General features: G+C 41.0%; 1 protein-coding gene across 1 annotated transcript in view; it reads right to left on the reverse strand.

Moving 5' to 3' along the window:
* Positions 1 to 26,014, reverse strand: part of KIF6 (kinesin family member 6) — a 403,315-nt gene that overhangs the window by 79,683 nt on the left and 297,618 nt on the right. The window contains 1 exon segment of the mRNA XM_033102431.1: positions 17,368 to 17,423. Coding sequence (XP_032958322.1) covers positions 17,368 to 17,423 — 56 coding nt within the window.

The following is a 26,014-nucleotide window of genomic DNA, read 5'->3' on the forward strand; positions in this document are numbered from 1 at the left end:
GAGTTGTGGTGTAGAGGCTGACACTGCAGAGCAGGATTCGCTTTAGCAGGGCTCTGGTGCCTGCCCTGTCTGCCCTTTGGATGTGTTGTCTTTGGATATGGCCAAGTGATGCTCTGGCTCAGTCTCAAGCTGGCCACTGGGCATGCCTGTCTTGGGCCCTCCTGTGAAGGGACCCACTGCAGGCCAAGTTCAGCTACAGCCTCTGTATTGTTCCCTGGCACGAGCCACAAAGCAATCTGCAGATGGCTGCCACCCCTGCTGTGCTTGGATGTGCCTTGAGAGGTGAAGCTACAAACCAAGGCCAGCTGTGGCTAGTGCCGGGCTTAGGGCTGCTCTGCCAGAGGTATGGGACACACCAAAGCCAGATGTTGCTTGTTTAGGTTTTATGAACCTTTGAGAAATTTTAGGAAAGCCAAGGCAGGCTGTTTGTACGGAAAAGCCAGTGGAAGTGGCTTGAGTGTGCCCAAAAGTTGGGTGGGGCCACATTTCAGAATCACCAGGGCAGTGCAAATGAAAGGTATTAGCCAGGTTAATGGAGACCAAATATGGTGGCCACCTGCATCTACATGCTGGGAGGGTAAGGGCTCAACAAAGAAACAATGGCTTCCACCAGCTCCTCTGTCCAGGAGAAAGCTGCCCCTCTAGCTATTGCCCTGATGACTCAGTTCCTCCTTGTATGTCCCTGATGCCTTTCCAGCTGCTGTCCCAGTACCGCGTCGCAGAGCAAGTTAGTCTGTCAGTGAGTAAGTCCATGGGTGAGCCCTTTAAGAGGAGAATCTGGGACTGCAGCCATCCTCTGTCACACTCAGCCATAATCTCTGTTGTTTTTCACAACCAGAAATCATGCAGACTTCTCTCCCTGGCACTAAACACTGGCTGGGGAGCTGGGGGTGAGGCTGGGACCCCTCGCTTCTCTTGGGGGGGACCTCGGCAGCCAAGCTATCCCTCCCAATTTTTAATGATCACACGTGGGTGTGGGCTGGCCCTTTCTGCATCTCTGCCCCTCGTACCAGTTGCGAAGTGGCTTCTTCTGTATGTCCTTAGTTGTAGGGCTTCAGTTCAGCTAGACTTCAGGAGATTTTCAGTGATGGTTGTCCTGTAGTTTAGTTGCAATTTTGATGTTGTCATGAGAGGAGGTAAGCACAGTGTTTATCTACTCCACCATCTTCAACAATGATACAATTTTAAAATAATGTAAGAGGAGATTAATGGACTATTAATTCATTCAGATATACACTATTTTGATTGGTCTTCCTTTATTCTTCTCCTCCAAGTTTCCTTTTGATACCATTTACTGTCTATTTGAAGAATTTTCCTTAGCATTTCTTTTAGAGAAGGTCTGCTGGCAGCTGGCAAAAACATTCTTTTAATTTTCTTTCCTCTTAGAATGTCTTTATTTAATCTTCATTCATGAAGGATATTTTTGCTTGATATAGAATTCTGTGTTGATAGCTCTTTGCTTGCAGCACTCAAAAAATGTTGTTCTACTTCTTTCCTTTTGTCCTCCATGGTTTCTGATGTGATGTCTACAGTCATTTGAATAGTTGTTACCCTGGCAACTTTCAAAACTTTTTCTTTGTCTCATGCTTTTAGCAGTTTTATTATGATGTGTCTGGATATGAATTTCTTTGAGTTACCTGGGGTCTTTCATCAATTTGGGAAGTTTTTTTTTTTCTTTATTCAAACACTTTTTACTGCACCCACACTTTCTTTCCTTCTAGGACTCTGATGAAACAAATGTTAAACTTTTGTTGTTGTCCCATAAGTACAACAACAGAAGTTGTTGTGGCTTTGTTCATTTAAAAGAAACAGCTTTATCGAGATATAATTTACATATCATAAAAATAATCCCTTTATCTTATTCATAGCAATGGTGTTTAGTATATTCTCAGGGTTGTAACCCATGACCACAGTATAATTTTAGAACATTTCCTTATCCCCAAAGGAAATGGCACGCCCACTAACAGCTACTCACTCACTTACCTTCCCTAGTTTTCGGTAATCACTAATGTACTTTCTGTCTCCACAGATTTGCCTGTTTTGGATGTGTTAGATGATAGAATCATATGTGGTTTTTGTGACTAGCATTGTTCACTGAGCATAATGTTTTCCAGGTTAATCCATGCTGTGATGTGTATCAGTGCTTCATTCCTTTTTGAGGCTGAATAAAATTCCATTATATAGACATACCACATCTTGTTTATACGTTTATCAATTGGTGGACATTTGGTTATTTCTACTTTTTAGTTATTGTAAAGAATGCTGCTATATGCATTCATGTACAAGTTTTTGTGTGAACATATATATATTTTCAATTCCTTTGGGTATATACCTAGGAGTGGTATTGCTGGGTCCTATGGTAACTCTGCACTTAACTTTTTGAGGAACTGTAAGACTGTTTTCCAAAGTGACTGCACCATTTTACATTCCTACCAGCTGTGTATGAGTGTTCCAATTCCTCTACATTCTTTCCAACACTTGACTCTTTGATCTAGCTACCATAGTGAATGTGAAGTTGTATCTCATTGTGGTTTTAATTTGCTTTTCTCTGGTGACTGAGGTTGAGTCATTTTAATCTATGGTCATTTGTATATAACTTTGGAGAAATGTTTATTCAAATCCATTGCCTTTTTTTTTTAAATTGAGTATAACTGACATATAACATTTTACTAGTTTACTAGAATACAACATAATGATTTCATAATATGATCACCACAATAAGTAGTTTTCTTAATTTTTTTCAGATTGTTCATTGCAAAGAAATACAGTTGATTTTTGCATATGATTTTATACCTTGCAACCATGCTGAACTCTTATTAGTTATAATAGGGTTTTTTTTTTTAAATTGAATTCCTTAGAATTTTCTATATACAAGATCAATTCATCTATGAATAGAGATAGTTTTACTTCTTCCTTTCCAATCTGGATAACTTTTATGACTGAGTTTTTTTAATACTAAGAGCAGAACTTACTCTGGGTGGTGAACATACAATGTGATTTATAGATGATGTAATACAGAGTTGTACACCTGAAATCTGTGTAACTTTACTAACAATTGTCACCCCAATAAACTTTAATTAAAAAATAAAAGAGCAGAACTTTACATGTATTCCTATCACACTTAATTTTTTTTGTTTTAACCCACAGTTCAGTTCTCTTAATTTGGATAGTCATCCAATGCATTTTATTTGCAATTCATCTTTTTATCCCCAGCAGCTGGCACAGAGTCTGAAGTTTTACATTTAGTAGATGTTTGCAAAATTGATTATGGTATGAACCTGCAATTTTGGTAAGCATGTCTTCTCTGTGTCTTTCACTGATGTAAATGTTAAACAATAATTGGTGCTATTAAAATGTCTAGGTTCCAGGATATCAACGGTGGTGGTAGTGGCACCCAGAACCTTCCCTTTCATAGTACCCAGAGGCCATACCAAGAATCATTCTTCACCCAGCTCATTAGCTGATTCTGATTTTACTACTCAATTCCTTATCAAGCCCTAGACATTTGTGCTTATGTGATCCTCCGACCAACTGACCAGCCCAGTTCTGAAACACTGAATCTTTCCATTACTTCTCTTGCCTATAGAGTAATGTACATCTGCCTCACATCAAATTCATACTACAGAAATTGTAACAGCCTGCACTTAGGTGATTCATGGCGATACTTATCATAGGATGTCTTTCTTCACTCTAAATTGTATAACCTTAAGCCATTTTCATTAAATTGAAGAACAAGAAAGGAGAGGCTATTACTGTTATTAGTCAATAGTGATTCAGAAAGAATGCATTAAGACAAGAAAATAAAATACTAAGTGTAAAAACTAGAAAAAGATTTTTCTTTTGTGATGAATAGAATTGCATTTCTAGAAAACTCAAGAAACTATAGCAAGAAAAAGACCTCTAAAATTAAAAAGAGAATTTGGTAAGATAACTGGGTATAAGGAAAATGTTTTTTAAAAATAGATTTTTTTCCTATCTCAGGAAATGGAAAAATATTCCATTCACAAAAGCAGCAAAAATCATAATATACTTAGGATGAAATCCTACTCTTAGGACTCCATTCTGAGGGGCTGGCAGGCCATTCTGTCCTGCGGTCTATTTTTGTACGGCTTTGGACTGTGAGCTAAGAATGGTTTTTACATTTTTGTAGGGTTGTAAAAAAAGAAGAAGATGCAACAAAGACCATGAGAAGACCACAAAGCCTAAAATATTTACTATCTGGTAATTTACAGGAAAGGGAATACACATACACACACACACACACACGCGCGCACATGCACGCACGCATGCACGCGAGGTCTGACAATTAAGTTTGCAAACTTGCTGCAACGATGTTGTTACCCTTTTTTTTTTTTAAATCAGAGGGATTATTGATTATTAATTTGTACCAACCGGACAGTTAACCAAGTTTACTATCTCGAAGTGCTGAACAGGCTGCGTGAAAAAGTTAGACGACCTGAACTTTTCACCAACAATTCATGGCTCTTGCATCACGACAATGCACCAGCTCACACGGCACTGTCTGTGTGGGAGTTTTTAGCCAGGAAACAAATAACTGAATTGGAACACCCTCCCTACTCACCTGATCTGGCCCCCCAATGACTTCTTTCTTTATCCGAAGATAAAGGAAATATTGAAAGGAAGGCATTTTGATGACATTCAGGACATCAAGGGTAATATGATGACAGCTCTGATGGCCATTCCAGAAAAAGAGTTCCAAAATTGCTTTGAAGGGTGGACTAGGCACTGGCATCGGTGCATAGCTTCCCAAGGGGAGTCCTTCGAAGGTGACCATAGTGATATTCAGCAGTGAGGTATGTAGCACTTTTTCTAGGATGAGTTCACGAACTTAATTGTCAGATCTCGTGTGTGTGTGTGTGTGTGTGTGTGTGTGTGTGTGTGTACACATGGGTGTTTATTGCACCATGTTTTATATGGCAGAAAATTGGAATAAAACAAATACCTGTCAACTGGAAAAGGATGAAAAATATTGTGATAAGGCCATTCTATAGAATATTTTGCAGTCTTAAAAAAAATGAAATGTAGCTACACCAGTCGACTTGGAGGAATATATATATGCATAATTCTATATGTAGCAAAAAGCAGTATGCAGCGAAATATACATAATGTGATTGTTTTCTTCCCCCCTCTCTCCCTTTTTTAAGCAACCCAATTCCCCATATAACTATGTGAATGTTAATATCATTATATGGACACGGAGAAAGAATTTTGAATGTTAGGCTATGGGTAGACCTCAGAGGTTTTTGAGTGGGAGTGAAGAGGACAGAGATCAACTGAAACTCTGGCTTGGGAATATTAATCTTTATAATGCAATCTTCACTACTTATTACTCAGAATTCTAATTTAAAGGTGGCCAACTATCTATTGGCAGACTACTCCCAAATCTGCTGTTTCCCTCACGACTACACACGTCTGTTCAATGGATTTCTCTTGTTTGGAATCAGTATCCTTGAATTCTTTAGCATTTGAGCAGCTTTGTGGCTTTGGCAGCAGTTTGAGTCGACCCTGACTCTGAACTCCTTCCTCTGCAATCCATCCTCTTCCTCCAGTGACAACAGCAGAAACTTATTGCCACTATTGCATTGCTAAGACTGCCTAGGGAGTCACTGTCACACCCTAGTTAGTGGCTGTTAGGTCACAGGCTTCTCCAACTCTGCTTTGCCCCAGGGGTATGGTATCTGGCCTCCCAGGTGTTGGACTCCTTTTTGCATGTGACGTCATCTCTATTCTGGGAGTTAATAAAGGTTTTGTTTATCTCACTGTGGGTGAGGTGAAGCTAATCCCTTTATGACTTCTCTCCATGACATATATATATATGTCATATCTCATATATCATGTATCATGTATCATCTCATATATCATGACATATCTATATATATATATCTCATATATGATATGATATGATATATATATTTTATAAGATGGTGGTATTTACTTCTGCAGGAATACATTGTTTCATAACTTTCAAACATCAACCTGGTCTTGCTTTAGATTATTGGTGCAGGCAATTAATAAACTGCATGTCTTTGATGTTCCTTGTCTATTAAATTTACTTGGTACATTACCCATTTCTGTAGTCATTCCTTAATTATTTGTTTTAGTGAGATCTGTGCAGTGAGACCAAGGTTACCTTGGATATCTTCCTTGGGGCCGTGTTATGGTGAGACAGCCTTCCTAACTCTCAGTTAACAATTTCAAAAAAAGGGAAGAGCAGACAAACCAATCTTATCCATGGCAATTTTTAAAAATTAGAGAGAAGCAACTGTCCTAGGGCTCTTCCAAAAATCTTAAGAGAAAATTAAAACAAGTTACACACTGGAAGATAACATCTGCTACTTATTTCATAGACAAAGGCCCAATATCCAGAGGACACAGGGCGCTTCTACAAATGAAAAAGAGAATTCAACCAGCCAATGGGCAAAGGGAGTGAGACACTCAATTCCACCAGCTGTCAGGGAAATGCAAATTAGGACAATAATAAAATACCATCTTTTTGCTCTCTGACTGGCAAAACCTAAAATGACTGATATTATTATGTACAAGCGAGGATGTAGGAGAATGGGTACTGTCACACACCGATGGGAATACAAACTAATGAAACATTTTGGAAGGCAATGGGGAAATAGTCATGAAAATTAAAAATATACACCCATTGTTGTTCTCCCCTGTTCTACTTCTAGAAATCTATGTCAAAGAAACACTCATATTTGTGTACAAAAACGCTTGCATTGTTTGTGATACACGAAAATTGCAGAAAAAAATGAAATGTCTGTTACAAAGGAGTAATTAAATAGATCCCAGTTTATTCATACTTAAAAATTGCCGCATCAAAAATGGTGAGCGATAGACCCGTAACTCCCTGTTAAATGAGAAAAGCAAAATGCAGAGTAACATGTACATTATGGTCCCATTTATGCAACAAAACAAGGTGTTCTTGTACATGTCTGATGCCTACCATCTATCTATGTCTGTCTATCTATCTATCTATCTATCTATCTATCTATCTATCTATCTATCTATCTATCTATCTATCATCTGTCTATCTATGAATGCACAGAAGGGGATGGAAGGACATGCAACAAATTGTTGAAAGTGGTTACTCCCTTCTGGTGGGTACTAAGGGAGAGGAAATAAAGAGGAGCTCTTACATTTTGATATGTATATTAATGTAGCATTCGAACATTCTACAGCAAAACGCACCCATGAATTGCTTGAGTAATTAAAAAGAGACAAAAACTAACCCTCCAATGAATCCCTAACTTTCTAAACTGCAGATCAGGGGTGAGACCCTAGGAAGGCAGGCTTAGCCCTTCTCCACCTCCCACCATGCTCTTCGCCTCCTTCCTTTATTATCTCCCTGGGAGTAAAGATGCAGGAAAGACCTCACTGGCTCTTCTCCTTCTTTTGATCCTGAACTTGAACTCAGAGAGACCTGTGACTTTCCTGGGCACCTCTACAACAGGGGCCTAATGCCTCCTTCTGAGTTGGGCTGTGAATGTTCCTGCCATCTAAGGGCTTTGACCTTGGAGCCCGATAGAAACTGGGTTCCAGGTGTGGGTCTGCTCCGTACTAGCTGTATATTCCTGGGCATGCTGATTAACTTCCCTGGGCCTCAGTGTCTTCATCTATAGTAAGAGGATGACAGTGCCTCTATCAAAATTAGCTATTATTATCATTATGGTGAGGACTTGACCTCTTGGACATTTGCTGGCCCAAAGTCTGTGCTTAGACACAGCATGGCCGCCCGTGAGCTTCTGTTCGCTCCTGGTCCTTTCAGGCAACCCCAGCTCTGTCCAAACATTGATACCAGACTTTGGCATCTCGGTAGCATTCTTCCCAGCTGCCCTGCCCCTGGCTACCCTTTCAGCTTTGCTCGGGAAGCTGCCCAGGGTCCTGCTGTTATTCTTTCCCCACACAAACTGCCTAGGCTGGGCATTTGTTCACGAGATGCCTGATTAGTGGTGCAGCTTGCCTGTGCTTGGGAGCATCTGCGTCTCTTCATTGCCGTCCGACAGCAGACCCGTACCTGCCGGAAGGGGAGCACAGGGTCCCTGCGGGTGGACACATGTTTCGACATGCTGTTTCATCCCCTTCTCTGAAGGTCTGTGCATTAACTAGCACATTTGGCCATGGAGTTGCGCGTGTACATTTTTAGGCTCGCTGAAGTAAGCTGTGGTACAGACTGTGTGTTAGAGAGTGGGGCTGGTCCACGGGGGTCATGTGATTGCACGAAGCCAACACCAAACCGAGGCCATCTCCATCCTGGGCAGAATGGCCACTGTAGGGGAGGGGTCGTCCCATCCTCGTGTGTTCTGTTTTTGAAGGCTACCGGTGGTTTTCAGCCAGAGACGCGTCAGTATTTTCACGGTGATCGACAAGAGACACAGCAAACCCTCTGCTGCTTTCAGCTCTTCCTGGTCCAGCATCACTGACAAAGGCCCCTCCCACTTCTACCTCAGCAACACATAATCATTCCCCCTTCTCATCAGTATAAGATGATGAAATACACTTTTTCTCCTTAGAAGTGAAACAACCTGGTATGAACTATCTTCCCGTGGAAAATGAGTCAGTCAAGCCCCGCTCATGCTGCTGTATTTAAAGCCAGTCTCCTCCCCTTTGGAGAAAGCCCACAGCCTGGAGGGACCTCCCACTTACAGACAGACACCTGCCTCTCCCCATCCACCAGCTTCCCGGTTTACGTGCAAGTCGGCACTTTCCTGCAGGGTTATTCTGATATCCAGAGAATAGTATCTCTGGCAAGTCATTTTTGAAATACTTGCATGAAAATGATCATGTCAAGGCTGTACATTACTGTTACGATGAGATTAGAATGCATCAGCTGCCTTCTGAAAATCTGAAATGACTCTCCTATGAGGGGAAGAAATTTTATTTTAAGGCGTTTCATTAAACGAAATAGGTGTTGGGAAAATTGGTTCTTTGAAAAAGAGTCAACTTAGAGCCTCAGCTTCTGCCATATTCTGCAATAAATCCTAAATAAGTTGAGTGTGAGAAATTGAACAATAAAAAGACTATAAGAAAATTTAGGAAAGCATTAAATAGATACCAGGCAATGAACAACCCATCATTATTACTGCTACAATAAGAAGTATAAAAGCAATGGAGGGAGTCATAAAAGAAAATATCAATGGATTTGATGATATTAAAATAATAAAATAAAATCCTGCACATTATAATGCACGTTATAAAGACTAGTCACTATTATTGTTGGTAAAACAAAGGGGCAATGTCCAGGTGCTTCCTTGATAAACCTGGAAATAAAGAAATTGATGGCGCCTTATGAAACCTTCACACAGCAATCCATGAGATAAAACCAAGAGGATACAGGACATCAATTGCTGTGGCTGCCCTATCCGTCCTCGTTATGAAAGAGACATCTCCCATCACAGTCTTTGCTGCCTACGTGGCCACTTTCTGTAACACACGACCTCTCTTCCTTCCTGGACATAGCTGTCTGGACCAGAAGTGGGTTTATGACCCAAAGGCAGCACATTCTTAAAGGTTTAGCAAAGATAAATTGGGCCAGTCAAATTCATTTCCCCACAACACCAAGCTAAGAAACAAGCAAAAAACTAGCTAGTCAACCTTGGGGACAGAATGTTAAAGGACACGCTCAGGTTACAGCTGAGGTCAGAGCAGGGCCAGTAGGTTGGGACAATAGACATACACAGAGGTAGCTAGAAGCCCCCGGGGGAGGCACGGGGAAGGTGCTGGGATCTGGAGACTCCCTGGTCCTGGTGGCCCCCAAGGTGCCGGCTCTGGCTCCCATGCCAGCTTGGAGGGGGTCTCAGATCTTATCATTATATCCTGATGAGATTCTTGTCATCACCACACATGCATCCTAAGCCTGACTTAGTTCACTGGGTTTCTATTTCTAAAAATCAAAAGAGCCAAACTCAAAGTAATTGTTTCTGTGACGCCAAACACTATCAGTGTGACTTGCGGTTCAACCGTGAGAGGCAGGAGTCAGACGTAACTATAGTTTAGTAAGTAGAAGCCCCATATAAACGATATTTTATCCTTTCTGGAGGAAGGGGTATTGTGCACGGAAGGGAGCTGGTCGGTGCTGCAGGGGTGTTCGCTCCTGTGGGCAATGGAAGTCTGGTGAGGCTTTACCATCACCATGAGAACCTAACTCTCGAAATGCTTTACTTCACTTTGTGTTGATTCCATTTACGCTTGGGGATGTCTACTTACCAGCCTTCCAATAACTAATCTATTTTGTTTGCTGAGAGGAGGGCCCTGGATGGGAGGCAGTTCCTGTCTATAAAAGAACGTTCTCCTGGCGTATTAAAAAATTGCTTCTCTCTGGTTTATAGTGAGCTGATTGGCAGGAGTCAGTCTTCCTGAATCCACCCAGCCAAAGCCAGATCCCGGATGCTGATTCATTCACCCGGTTAATACCACCCTGTTGGGACTCTTGGGAGGCAGCCATCCATCTTTTTCGGTTGATGTTGTGACCAAATTATTGCTTCCTGCTTTTATACACGCCAATTATTCGTGTTACCTGTGGTCAGTGAATATACTCTACAGCCCTCCAGCTGGCTTGAATCATTCTGTTTGTTTGTTTGAGCTCCAAGATGACAACCATACATTCAATCAATTCCTTGAAGACATCAGTCCTACTGGTTATGGGCTGTCATTTGGACAACTACACGTCTGGGAATTTCAACATTCCGAGTTGTTACAAAAGGGACCTTAAGACTTAAGAAATCAGCTTTGCTCTTTTCATCTCTAAATGCCCTGAGTCATCTCAGAAAGATGCCTATCTATCCTGCTTTTAAAAGTTCCGGGAATCTCTATCCATTTAATTACCTTTTTTAAGGGGCAAAGTGTTTTTTTTTCCACACGACCAAGTGTATTTTCAGTACAACTGAAAATTACTTCTCCCTTTTTGAGTCTCTTTAAAGATGAATTACAAGACGTTGGTCCCTCTGGATGCTATCAAGGAATAGGAGGAAACAGTCGGTTCTCTTACAACTATGTTTCTTTAACAGGAAGCAGCTCATATGCAAGCGTTGGAGACGATGTCAGTCTCACACAGCAGTCTCACTTGTTCACGTGGGAGTTTTTTCCTAGTACGTTGGAGTTTTGCACCATCGAGAAAAAAATTGCTAAATACAAAGTAAGAGAGCAGAGTCGAGCCCCGCAGGCTGTGGAGAAGCATAGGAATGTACACAGGCCCCTACTTCCCACATTCCTTGCCTTGGTCCCGTGTGGCCAGTGCTCTTAGAAGAAAGAGAATCTTTCTTATTGGGCGGCTCTCCCCAGCTTTCGTGTGTTGCCTGTGTCTCCATGACGCTGTGCCTCAAGCATTCCCTGCGCCCTCTTCTCTCCCGATAGCCTCCATTTGGAAGAAAAAATATCTGGTGTTTCATATAGCGTTTCTTTATGTGTTAGGAATTTAGCATGTCTTTTTATATCATGATTTTTTATTGGAATTGTAATTGGTTTGTTAGAGTGCTAGTTATAAAGTTGCATGGTCTTCCCAATCTTAATTTTCCTACAATCCCTGTTATTTTTTAGCATGTAATTTTGCATTTATTCCATTAGAGCAGAAGAGCCTGTACTTAAAACCAGTTTTTAAGTTCCCCATTCACAGCTTTCTTTTTTCTGAGGATAAATTAGTCTGTTTTTTTTTCCTCTTAAGAACTATCTACTACTCCTTTATAGATTTCTCATTTCAGATCACAGATAAATTTCTGAAAGGTCTGCAGTGAACATGGTTGTTTTCTGCTCAGCATTTCTGCCTTTGGAGAAAGATACCTCTTCGATTCTTTGAAAATCTTGCTCAGTGGTGCAAGTGGGCTAAGCATCCCCCCCAGGAGTGGGCCTAGGCCCAGCCAAGCAGATGTTTCATTCCCCTGGATGTAGGGATTGTGTCAGAGATGTGCACATGACCTAAGCGAGCCCAATCATTCCTCCCTCTGGGCACTTTTGCTGATACTGTTGGGAAAGATCCCTTTTACTGGGATTATGAATTCTACAGGTCATGTAAACTTACAGCTATCAGGGGCACTGTGCCACCAACGGGGGAGAGGCTATCAGAGAACCTCTTCAAGTAGAATTGAGAGATGGAAGGAGAAAAAGGGGAGGAGGGGAAGGGTGGGGCACGGGGAGTGGGAGGAGAAGGAGGAGAATTTGAAGCCAACTGTACTCCTTGGACTTCCTAGTTATATGAGACAATAAATTTCCTTTTATGCTTACAGCCAAACATCCTGACCAATACAAATTGAGCACAAACGAACTGAATCATTTTGACAAGTATAATTTTTAAAAAAAATCAAAGGAACTACTTTAATGCTCAACCAGAGCTTGTTATTAAAATAAACATGTGTTGAATCACTTAATAAAGTAAAAATCTACTTTGTAACTTTTTTTCATCATTGCTTTACATGCTTTTCTCGGATCCATCTCTCTTTTGTAGAGAGTCACTGTAGACTTTACCAAGGAAATACACGCAACGTAGGCTTGGAAATGCTGGGCAGAGTGAAAGGGTGATGTCTGGACTTTTGCATTTTTTAGTTTCGAGAATACAGTATTTTTTCATTTTATGGTAATACATTTTTATTTTGTGGTCCCTGATGACTTCTATGCCTGCCCTTCATTAGGCTTTCCCTAGGCCTTTTCCGTGCTGGCTTTGGTATTTAAGCGTAAGTACTTTACACCTATTCATACTAAACTTCATCTAAGTTTTAAGTTCTGAATCCTCTTATGTTTTCTGAAGCATCAGTGGACCCACTAAGTTGGGGTTGTATACAGTCTGAAAATAACAACCCTTCTGTTTTCCAAATCACTAAAAATGATGGTTGACATCCATGTGGCACACAGAATCCCACCAGGGCTGTTGCCAGCATATAGTGCACCTTCTTGCCAAATAGGAAAAGGCGCCCCTTCCTAAGGACAGGTGCAATGTGGAGTGGAGAGCAAGGGCAGGCTGGGTGTCAGACCCCACTCGCCGCTACGACAGACCCCATTGTGCAAACATGACCTGTCATTAATCACGTTACAAAGACCCCTTTAGCCTTCTTGGGCTATGAGTGCATGAGCTGGGGTCTAGTTTGAGCCTGTTGTTGGGCACATCATATAAGATGAAGGCCAAATAGTCAGGAAAACTGAGTAACAGCTTAGTAAAAATTTAAATGCAGAAGAAAATGTCAGAGTCAAATAAACCTGAATTTATGGCGATAGTATACTGTGTTTGAAAGCTCTGGAGTTGGACAGAAATGGATTTTAATTGCAGCTTGGGCACATATTAGGTCACCTCACTGAAACTCCATTTTTAAAAAAATAATGGTACTATCATGTTTTATAGAATCTAGACTACATCAGCTGTGAGACTCATCCTCATTACAGAGGTTTTTAAAATATGAATAAATAGCCAAGTGGGATGGGCAAATGCATCCTGATTTGCGGTGTTAAGACTGTAAAAATCATGTGGCTTAGAATATATGATATACGGTAATACCCCATATAGGTAACAGTCCTTCTCTGCGAGGATTAAACGAGATCACATAGGTCAAGCTCTTGGCAGTGCTCAGTACATGGTGAGGTTGTTGTTGATGTGCTTGTTATTTGGAGCTGGTGCCAAACAGTAACAAAAGAATATACTTGATTCAGGTCTTCATGATCTAGCAAAATGACCTGGATGTCATCTTTCCCTTACTCCAGGATGAGATACTAGAAGCCAACATGTGCAAATAGGTCTAGAAGTAAATCTCAGAGGAAGATTAAAGGACAGAAAATGAACCAAACTGAAAAATAGTCCTATTTATTCTGCTGATGGAGACCCAGATCTGATTTTCTCCAATCCCAAATGTATGAGAGCAACAGTTTTAATAAACGTTATTGCTCAGGTGGTGGGTTGGGGTCCTTCTTTGAATTTGGAATAGGAGAATAAAAACTTTCAGAATGTTTTGTTAGCTTTCCTCGTGTTTGTCACTTTTTCTTCACCTCTCACTAACAGTTACTTCTATGACATTTCCTGTGATTTTTGAATTGATCATGGATTGGCTCACTAGTGAAAACCCTTCTGTGCAGCATCCTGCGATGTTAGTTTTCATTTAGGCCTGGAGGGGTCTATGGAGGATGAAGAGGGGCCAAGAGCTGTCAGTCAAACCCTTTCACCTGCCTCCAAAGCAGCTGGTTCCTGGACTGGTCGAGGAGCGGGCCTTATGCCAAGGAACAGTCGTTCATTGTCCTTTGCTGCCAACGATAATGCTGCCAGGGGTAGAACACTGATGTAGAAAAACTAAGGCCAGAATTCTAATAAGTGAAAAATGGCCTGCTCTGTGCCAAAGCAGTCTATTTCTTTTCCCATAGTTTGGGCTCTACGGCGTTTTTAGAGATGCGATGGAATCAGGGTTACATGAACATATTCAAAACACAGCCCCTATGATGAAAAGCATCCTGAACACTCTTACGTGTGGGACAGGTACATACAATGAAAATGGCTCTCCTATGGAAACAGAGATTCTATTATTTTTTTTTTAAGGGAGATTCTAAATTGGTTATTTCTTCCATTTCTGATCCTAACTTGTTTCAACATCAGGACTGATAGAAATGATGTACAGAGAAGGACAAAAAGGGAGTTTGTGGCAAGAGTTTATCTACCTAGTTTGGGTTGTCTTATTATAAGAAAAGAAAATAATGCGGAAGTTTTAGATTTACTGACTATGCCATGTAAAAACTGGTATTATGTGGTCACTACTGAATTGAGGCTTCTAGGGATTTTGGAGAATGAAACTCAAATGGCCGCTCTAGATGATAATGTCAGAGGAAAACCCAATTATCTGAGAAGACAGTGGCAACCTAAACGTTACACCTGTGGGCTCGTTGATGTGCAGTTCACACATATAGCTTTTGTTTCCTTTCTGCAGACCAGTTCCACATATACTCCACAGCTTCTCGTTTCTGCCTCGGGCTCCAGAGGCAGGATACGGCACAGTGTGGGAGCGACGCGGAGTCTCATCCCAGGAAAACAATGGTCCATCTGTGCCACGCTCCCACTTCCAGACTCTTAGATTCACTAAAGGACTCACTGGGGACTGAAAATTACACTTGATTTAATTTCTCCCCAGGAAGAAATTAAAGATTTATGATTCAGTAATGTCATAAATTCAGTTTCCTTCAAGGTTGCTTGGGAATTTTAAATATGTGTACAAGTTGCACCTTCTAACTCCTTAATCGTCACCTTGTGTCTGAGATGCAGAGATGGTGGGCTATTCCCCGTGCTCGAGCACCACGAGGGGAGTGTTCAGTGATGGCGCCGAGTCTCGGTGGTCCACTCACCTGGGTCCCCTTGGATCGAGAGCACATTTGAAAGACGAGTGGCTAGAAGGTAGGTCTTAGGGCAGCCTCCAACTTGCCTGAGCTCAAGAATGGGACAGACTGGGCCCATCGACATACGCTATGGCACCAAAATGACGGACAATTTAGAATTCTTTGTGACCACAACCCAACGTACTCAGAGTGAAAAGCGACGCATATTAGCATAGGCCATTGGTGCCTTCCATCAGTCATCTATTTCATTAATGTTGGAAGAGTTTTATTTTGATTTAGACAGTCAGATATTTTTCAAGAGCAAAACCTCCTATTACTTTTTGTGGAGAAGCAACTTATCAAAGGTCTTTCCCTCTTTTCTCCCAGGAATGAAAACAGACCATTGGGTCCTTTGAGTCAGATGAAGTTGAGAAGTTGGCTGCAGCTCCCCTGAAGACTGCGTCCTCTTCCCTCCCGCCCTCCCTCCCTCCCTCCCACCCTCCCTCCTTCCCTCCCAGGCCACCCCACCAGGTCGGCCAGCACAGCTCTGCCCTGGGACTGGCTGCTTCTCAGCAGGGTGTCTGCTTTCCTGCCTGAAGCCCTGGCGTGGTGATGGGTATACGCCTAGTAGAATCAGTTTCCTTATTGCTTTGGGTCACTGAGCCCTTTGAGCATCAGGTAAACTATGAATATTATCTCCAGAAAAATGCACACATTCCTAACCCCCAGTTCTTTTCATGAAGTTTCAGGGGGCTTGGGGATCCAGGCCAAGAAAGGAGTTGTACATAGGGTTTTACGAGAAACCAATTATATTGAAAGCGTTATCAAAAACTGAAAACATTTTGTGATAGAGAAATAAATACCTGTGTGCTTTTATATAAACGTACTAAACAATCAGATATAATGGTATCATAACTGCTGTAGTTTTGAAGTGCTGATAAGCATAAAAGACATTTTAGGATGTCTGCCAATCATGTTGTGACATGAAAATGTCTGTCATTTCCACTGGTCACAGGTGCTGCAAGTTCTGCTGCCTACATTCACCACGGAAGGTAATGCTAAATGGTAGGTAGAGGTTAGTGAGAGCAAAGGTGCCGGTTCCCCCATCCAAGATTCTGGACTTTTGGTTAAGAATCTCTAAGCCTCTCGGGGTTCTCAGCCTGGTGCTGGGAATGGCTCAGGGCCTGGCTGCTTCAGCCCTTTCCATTCAGGCCAGTGAGGAAAACACAGGGAGCCTGTTTCCTCAACAGAAACGACCTGAGGCTATCATGATTTTCAATATTCTGTAGAAAAAGCCAAAAGGGAGTGGCTTTTGCTCTGTCCTCATTTATGAAGCGAGGAAGGTGGGGTCAGAGGGACTTACGGAGTCACCTAGGTAACTTCTGCCTTCCCTGTTGCAGTGGCAAAGGTACACGGATGCCCTCTGCAAAGCTGCCCCAGGCTGGGAGATGAATCTCCATGTTTTCTGGCTTAGAAAGCAAGATGCATTTTCCTCTCACTTTAACAAAGATACGAGGCACGCTTTTGTTGTGTTTGCCTTTTGCTGACTTAACCTCACCCGTCCAGGGATGCTCACCTATGTGGAGGAGCCCTGCTCAGCAGCCTGTGCCCTGGGAAGAAGGCACAGTGGCTCATTTTTGCTTCTCATCCTCCCACTGGCTTACTGAATGGCACTGAAAAATGTGCCCCAAATGCTAAGTATAAGATTTGGGAGGTGTAAAAGTGTTTCATAGCACTTGAAAATATGAAATGTCACTGTAATCGTGTGGTTCTGACCAGCTGAGCTATTGCTGAAAAATACTAGGGAAAAGCAAAACTTTCTCATTGCGATGCTAGAGCTCAGGCCTGCACGAGGATGAAAAGGTCAAGTTCTAGAGAAAAGAAATTGCTTTTCCTGACGGATGAGGGTAGGGATGACAAACTTCCAAGGAAAGGTACTCTCAAAGCAGCGCCCTTGGCAGGACTTTCCAGAAACTAGGCTCCATGGCTATTTGGAGGCACATCGTGACCTGATTTTCACCAGGAAAATGGTCTGTGAAATAGGCTTACAGAATATCATCTGCTTACCAATTTTACTTCTTGCTTCATTTATATTTTCTCCCAGGGCCTTTGCTTCAGAAAATCTGAAAGAAAAAAGCAAGAGAGTTTAACTTTTTCTCTTCATCCTAAATTATGTTTTAAAAATAACAGATTTCTGAGAGGTCTCTAAAATATAAAACTTTATTAGACTACACAAAAGAAAATCTAAATAAATGAAATATATTAGGCTTAAAGATAGAGATAAATTTTGTATTAATTATTGGTATTGTGAATTTTTACTCCTCTACCCAGCATAGAATTTTCATTCTCATATTCCACTAATTTATGACTTGCAATTTCTAATGTTTTCTGATGCAAGGATACCAGAATAAAGCCTGGCTGTAGGCTTTCTGCACTACGTGTGCTCTATTACTCATAGTATCGATGTCTTAGAGCCAAGGAATGCATATTTGATAGAACTTAAATAACTTTTTTTCTCTGATTATAAAGTCAGATATCAGAGGTCAGCAAGCTATGAGTGGTCAGGAGACAAATCCAGCGCACCACTTGTTTCTGGAAATAAAGTTGTATACTGGTACACAGACACACCCATCATTTACATATTGTCTATGATCACTTTCCCGCTACAATGGTGTGACAGAGACAGTACGGCCTGCAAAACTGAAAATATTTACTATCTGGTGCCTTACAGAAAAAGTTTGCCGACTCCTGTTATATACGATGTCAAACCACATTTTGAAAATATAAAAAAAAAACAAAAAATAAAAAATAACCTCCCATATTTTGAGATCTACCCAGTCTTTTTGCTAGCCAGTTTTTATAGAGTGAAGATCATACATATATATGATTTTGTGCTTTGATTGTTCTTTTTTTATTAGTTTCACGTGTACAAAACACTGTACTAGTTAGACATTTATCATTTATACCCCTCACACAGTGATAACCCTCCCTCCCCATCCACTACCCCTCTAACATTGCATACAGCCGTTACATTTCCACTGTCTCTATTCCATATGCTGTACTCCGCTTCTTTTGACTATATATATTAAATTATAGTTGACATTCATTATTATTCAGCTTCAGCTTCAGGTGTACAGTGCAATGACCAGGCATCTATACCATCCATGAAGTGGTGGTCTCCCTAATAAGACAAGTGTCCATCGGATACCCTACAAAATCTTTACAACATTATTGATTATATTCCCCAAATTGACTTTCGTGATCCGGTGGCCACCTTGTGGTTACCGATTGTGTTTTCTAATCCCCTCACCTTCTCCCTTATCCCCACCCCCCTCCCATCTAGCAACCCTCAGATTTTCCTCTATGTCTCTGAGACTGTTCCTGATTAGTTCCTTCATTTATTCTATTCTTTAGATTCCACATATAAGTGAGATCCTATGGTATTTGTCTTCTCTGTCTGATTTATTTCACTTAGCATAATGTTCTCTCAGTCCATCCATATCGTTGCAAATGGTAAGATTTCATTCTTCTTTATGGCTGCAAAACAGTCCATTGTATAAATGTACTACAGTTTCTTAATCCAGTCGTCTACAGATGGGTATTTCGGTTGTTTCCATGTCTTGGCTATTGTGAATTGTGCTGCAATAAATATAGGGGTGCATAGATTTTTTTAAAATTAGCATTTTGGAATTCTCTGGATACCCAAGAATGGAATTGCTGGTTCATAAGTTAGTTCCATTTTCAATTGTTTGAGATACCTCCATACTGTTTTCCATAATGGCTGCACCAATCTGCAATCCCACCAAAAGTGCACAAGGGTTCCCTTTCCTCCACATCCTCGCCAGCGCTTGTTTGTTGATTTACTGATAGCCATTCTGACCGGAGTGAGGTGGTATCTCATTGTGGTTTTTGTTTGCATTTCTCTAATGATTAGTGAGATTGAGCCTTTTTTCATATGTCTGTTTGCCATCTGTATGTCCTCTTTAGGAAAATGTCTCTTCATGTCCTCTGCCCATTTCTTTAATTGGATTTTTTTTTTTTTTTGGTGTTGAGTTGAATGAGTTTTTTTTTTTTAAATAAATTTTGGATATTAACCCCTTATCAGATATATCATTGACAAATATCTTCTCCCATTCGGTAGGCTCCCTTTTTGTTTTATCGATGGTTTCCTTAGCTGTGAAAAAACTTTTTAGTTTGACGTAATCCCATGTTTATTTTTTCTCTTACTTCCCTTGCCCGAGGGGATATATCAGTAAAAATCTTCCTCTGGATAATGTCTGTAAACTTTCTTCCTATATTTTCTTCTAGGAGTTTTATGGTTTCAGATCTTACATTTAAGTCTTTAAGCCATTTTGAATTTATTTTTGTATATGGTGTAAGGAGGTGGTCCAGCTTCATTTTTTTGCATGTGTCTGTCCAGGTTTCCCAGCACCATTTATTGAATAGACTGTCTTTACCCCACCGTAAATTCTTGCTTCCATTGTCGTAGATTAAATGGCCAAATAAGCATGGATTTATTTCTGGGCTCTCTATTCTGTTCCATTGATCTATGTGTCTGTTTTTATGCCAGTACCATGCTGTTTTGATTACTATAGCCTTGTAGTATAATTTGATGTCAGGTATTGTGATACCTCTCACTTTGTTCTTATTTCTCAAGATTGCCAAGACTATCTGGGGTCTTTTATGGTTCCATATAAATTTTAGGATTATATGTTCTGTTTCTGTGAAAAATGTTCTTGGCAGTTTGATAGGAATTGCGTTGAAGCTGTACATTGCCTTAGGCAGTATGGACATTTGAACGATATTAATTCTTCCTATCCATGAGCATGGTACGTGTTTCCATCTAGTTGTATCTTCTTTAATTTCTCTCTTCAGTGTCTTATAATTTTCTGAGTACAGGTCTTTGAGCTCTTTGGTTAAATTTATTCTTAGGTATTTTATAGTCTTTGAAGCAATTGTAAATGGGACTATTTTCTTAATTTCTCCTTCTGATATTTTATTATTGGTATATACAAATGCAACTTATTTCTGAACGTTAATTTTGTATCCTGCTACTTTACTAAATTCATTTATCAGTTCTAATAAATTTTTGATGGGGTCTTTGGGGTTTTCTATATATAGTATCATGTCATCTGCATATAATGACAATTTTACTTCCTCCTTACAAATTTGGATGCCTTTTATTTCTTTTTCTTGTCCAATTGCTGTGGCTAGAACTTCCAGAACTATGTTGAATAGAAGTGGAGAAAGTGGACAACCTTGCCTTGTTCCTGATCTTAAGGAAAACGGTTTTAGCTTTTCCGCATTGAGTATGATGTTAGCTGTGGGTTTATCATATATGGCTTTTATTATGTTGAGATATGGTTCCTCTATTCCCACTTTCTTAAGAGTCTTTATCATAAATGGCTGCTGGATTTTATCAAATGCTTTTTCTGCATCTATTGATATGATCATATGATTTTTATTTTTTATTTTGTTAATGTGGTGTATCACAATAATTGATTTGTGGATGTTGAACCAACCCTGCATACCAGGAATGAATCCCACTTGATCATGGTGTATGATCTTTTTAATGTATTACTGAATTCTGTTTGCTAATATTTTGTTGAGGATTTTTGCATCTATGCTCATTAGGGATATTGGCCTGTAGTTTTATTTTTATGTAATGTCTCTGTCTGATTTTGGGATCAGGGTGATAGTGGCCTCGTAAAAAGTGTTTGGGAGCCTTCCCTCCTTCTGGATTTTTGGGCATAGTTTGAGGAAAATAGGTGATAATTCTTTTTTTGAATGTTTTGTAAAATTCTGCTGGAAAGCCATCTGGTCCAGGGCTTTTGTTTTTTGGGAGCTTGTTGATTACTGATTCAATTTCCCTGGTAGTAATCAATCTATTCCGGTTTTCCGTTTCTTCTTGAGTTAGCCTTGCAAGGTTGTATGCTTCTAGAAAATTGTCCACTTCTTCCAGACTGTCTAATTTGTTGGCATATAGTTGCTCATAGTAATTTCTTAAAATTTTTTGTATTTCTGTGGTGTCTGTTCTCATTCCTCTTTCATTTCTGATTTTATTAATTTGGGTCCTCTCTCTCTTTCTTTTGATGAGTCTGGCTAATGGTTTGTCGATTTTGTTTATCTTCTCAAAAAACCAGCTCTTGGAGTCATTGATCTTTTGTATTTTTTTTTTGGTCTCTGTTTCATTTATTTCTGCTCTGATCTTTATTATCTCCTTCCTTGTACTCCCTTTGGGCTTATTTTGCTGTTCTTTTCCCAGATCTCTTAAATGTAAGGATAAACTGTTGATTCATGATTTTTCTTGTTTCTTTAGGTAGGCCTGCATTGCTATGAATTTCCCTCTTAGAACTGCTTTTGATGCATGCCATAGATTTTGGGTCATTGTGTTTTCATTTTCATTTGTCTTGAGATATCTTTTGATTTCTTCCTTGATTTCATTGTTGACCCATTCATTATTTAGTAACATGTTATTCAGCCTCCATTTATTTGTGTGTCTTCCAGTTTTTTTCCTGTAGTTCATTTCTAATTTCATAGCACTGTGGTCAGAGAAGACAATTGGTATGATTTCAATTTTCTTAAATTTATTGAGACTTGTTTTGTGGCCTAACATGTGGTCTATCTTGGAAAAAGTTCCATGTGTGCTTGAGAAGAATGTGTATTCTGCAGCTTTGAGGTGAAATGCTCTGAAAATATCGATTAAATCCAACTGGTCCAACGTGTCATTTAAGGCCACTGTTCCCATATTTATTTTCCGTCTGGAGGACCAGTCACTTGTTGTCAGTGGTGTGTTGAAGTCCCCTACTATGATAGTGTTACTGTTGATCTCTGTCTTTATGTCAGTCAATATCTGTTTTATATATTTAGGTGCTCCTATGTTGGGTGCATAGATGTTTACTAGCATTATGTCCTCTTGTTGGATCGATCCCTTTATTATGATGTAGTGCCCATCTTTGTCTTTTAATATATTCTTCATTTTAAAGTCTATTTTGTCAGATATAAGTATTGCAACTCCAGCTTTTTTCTCATTTCCATTTGCATGAAATATCTTACTCCAACCCTTCACTTTCAGCCTGCATGTGTCTTTTGATCTGAGGTGAGTCTCTTGTATACAGCATATACAAGGGTCTTTCTTTCTTATCCACTCAGCCACCCTACGTCTTTTGATTGGAGCATTTAATCCATTTACATTTAAAGTGATTATTGATAGGTACATAGTTATTGTCATTTTGTTATTTGTATTCTGATCTTCATTAGTTAGATTGTTTTCATCTTTCTTCTGTTTACAGAAGCCCTTCTAACATTTCCTGCATTGCTGGCTTTGGTGGTAATGAATTCCTTTAGCTTATTCTTTTTCTGGGAAGCTCTGTATCTCTCCTTCAATTTTAAATGATAGCCTTGCTGGATAAAGCAATCTAGGTTGTAGGCCTTTGTTTTTCATCACTTTGTATACCTCCTGTCACTCCCTTCTGGCCTGCAAAGTTTCTGTGAAAAGTCATTTGATAGTCTTGTATGTAACCCGCTGTCTTTCTCTTCCTGCTTTTAGGATTTTCTCTTTGTCTTTAACCTTTGCCATTTTAACTATAATGTGTCTTGGTGTGGGCCTGTTTGGGTTCATCTTGGTTGGAACTCTCTGCACTTCCTGGGCTTGTATGTTGGTTTCCTTCACCAGGTTAGGGAAGGTTTTGGTCATTATTACTTCAAATATGTTCTTGATCCCTTGCTCCCTCTCTTCACCTTCTGGTATTCCTTTGAGGTGCATATTGTTGTGCTTGATGTTATTCCAGTGGTCTCTTAAATCATTTTCATTGTTTTTTATTCTTTTTTCTTTTTGTTGTTCCGCTTGGGTGATCTCTGTTACCTTGTCTTCTAAATTGCTGATTCGATCCTCTGCCTCATTTAACCTGATGGTAATACCTTCAAGTTTGTTCTTTATTTCGGTTATTGTATTCTTTAGTTCTAACTGGTTGTTCTTTATGATTTCTGTATCCTTCTTTATGTCGTCACTAAGCTCCTTAAACATTCTTACCATCAGTGTTCTGAACTCTGTCTATTTCATTTGGTTCCTCTATTTCATTTGGTTCCGATTCTGGAGGTTTCTTCTGTTCTTTTATTTGGGACATGTTTCTTTGCTTCCTCATTCTGGCTGACTCTCTGTCTTTGCTTCGATGTATTAGGTAGATCCCCTAGGGATCTTGGTCTTTGCTGGGTGATCTCATATAGTACGTGTCCTTTATATTTGACTTGCACCACTTCCCTATTCTCCTGTGCATGTGCTCCAAAGGTGACCCTTGTGTTGTGTGTATTATCCTGTTAAAGTTGAGCTTTAATTGCTTTTGGCTTGTCAGTAGGTGTGATTGACTCCTAGGCTGACTAGTTGAGAGAATTGGCTATGCCCGTAGTGGATGAGCTGTTGTGTGAGGGTTGACTGCTCAGATGGGGCATGGCCCCTGTGGCCTCTTGTGCCTGTAGAGAATTCCCTCTGGGTGTGTCACTTGTAGGTCAAATGTGGTAACACTCTGGTTTGGTCTGAAGTTGGCCTCCGGGTGTGTTGAATCTTGTGCCTCTTGGGCTGGGCCCTGGTGTAGGGCAATTTCAGAACAAAGCAAATCACCAAGCATAACAACAACAACAACAACAAAGAAAAACCAGATACACTCACATGTGAAAACAACCGATAACCCACACTCAACACAGGCAAAAATATCAAAATACAAAAGAGAAAAAAAAGAAAAAAAGAAAAAACAGCAGCACCAGTCTTGGCTTAAGCCCACCCAACAATCTCCAGGTTGTCCTCTGCTATACAAAGAGTCCTCTGCGTCTTGTGTAGGCAGAGCCGGCCAGCTGGTGCCCAGAGTGTCGCTGGCACTGCAGTTCTAGATGAGTGGGGCTGTGGGGTGTGGATAGTAGTTTTTACAAAGTCAGTGCAGTTTCTGCTCTTGCCTGCACATAACTCTGAGAGCACCACAGCCAGCCATGAGGGTAGGTTTATTCCCTGTGCCCAGGGCTCCTGAGTCTTAGGGCACTTCTTCTGCTGGGTGTTGTGGAGGGCATGAGATTTCTGAACTGCTGAACGCGTAGAGCTGCCTCTGCCACCTGCTGTCGAGCTCTGTGTGCGTCTCTGTAGCTGTAAGTGTCCTGCGCTACAGGCCAGAAAAGGTGAGGGCTGGGAAGGGAGGTGTCTTCCGTCTCCCAGCCCAGCAGTGTCACACTCCTCCCAGCTTCTTCCCTAGGTCACAGCTGTAAAGAGGTGTTTTCTAGGTCCTGAGCACTACAGCGCCTCTGTAATCTGACACTATTCTTCAGTTCAGGGGCCAGCTCGAGACTCTGGAAGGGCGGGAGTAGGATCGCTGTGGGAGAGTGGGGGGCGGGGCCCAGGTTTGTCTTTAGTCTTTTTTGTCCCACCTAGGGCCCAGGTAGAGATCTCAGCTGAGGTTACTGCCTCAAACACTGGATGCTGGATGTGCTGCTCTCTCAACAGGAGAGACCAGCTGTGGGACGCAGAGAAAGAGCGTCCCACCAGTGTCCTGGCTCTTGTGATCTCTGTTCTGTGACCTGAGGCCCCTGCGTCCCGGCAGCCACAGATGCAGGCCGAGTCTCTGCACCACTCCCTTCCCTTTTCCCCTGCTCGCCCCGTTTGCCCACATTCAAGTTAATACTAGTGCGAGTCTCTTAGCTGTTCTGTGTGATGAGCCGAAAGTCCTCTGATGGATTATAGATGTTCAATTTGTGGTAAGTTCCGGAGGAGAACTGAAGAAGAGCACCTTGCTGCCGCCATTCCTATGACGTCACCCCTCTGATGTTTTTTTTACTTAGCATTGTAACAGTGATCATTCCCCATGTCATTGGAAACTTCTCCATTATCTTTGATGGCTGCCTACTAGCCAGCAGATGGTTGTGCTGATGTTTACTTAATGGTTCCTCCACGTTTCCCAACAAATACTTGTGAGACATCCAGGGAGAGCCCAACCTTGTGCTGGAGAAGAATGTATGAGAAACATGCTGCACAGGACCTTATGAAATGATAGTTGCTCTCCCATCTTCTCCTTTCTGCCACGAAATTTAAGAGGCAACTGAAAAATCTATGAAACAAATACATAATATGTGGCTACTACAGTAAAGCACTGTGCTACGTGCCCAACACTGGCCAGGCCATTAGAATGACTAGGGAGGGGCCAATCCATGAGTGGGGAGTAGTCAGGAAATCTTCATGTACGAGGTAGGATTGACTGGGTTTTATGGATGTGTACGAAATTTTAGAAAAAATTTTATTATGGAAATTTCCAAATATACACAAAATAGAGAGAATGACAGAACGTACCCTTTCATACCTACCATCATATTTCATTAATTGTCAACACGTGGCCAATTTGATTTTTCACTCTCTTCTCTGTCCCCATCCTCTCCCCACCTCCCCAGTGTTTCTGGATTCCAGTAAATCCCATAAATTGTTTCATCCACAAATGCTTTAGTTGAGCAGGATTTTGTTAGAGGAAGTAGAGAGGAGGGTATTCCAGGCAGAGGAACGACATGCCACGACTGCTCTGTGCTTGATGAAAAGCAGTGTGAGTGATATCACTTCTGTTTTCCGAATCTGTCTTCCTGGCCTGTGACCGCAGGCAGGAAGTTTCCAGGGAAGGAGACGAAATTTTCTCTCAATGTGAGGTTTCTTGGGACTCCACCCCTGGTTCCCTCATTAAGGGTGTGCATC

The sequence above is a fragment of the Rhinolophus ferrumequinum genome, chromosome 3 (assembly GCF_004115265.2).
Source record: "Rhinolophus ferrumequinum isolate MPI-CBG mRhiFer1 chromosome 3, mRhiFer1_v1.p, whole genome shotgun sequence".
In the NCBI taxonomy this organism is placed as follows: domain Eukaryota; kingdom Metazoa; phylum Chordata; class Mammalia; order Chiroptera; family Rhinolophidae; genus Rhinolophus; species Rhinolophus ferrumequinum.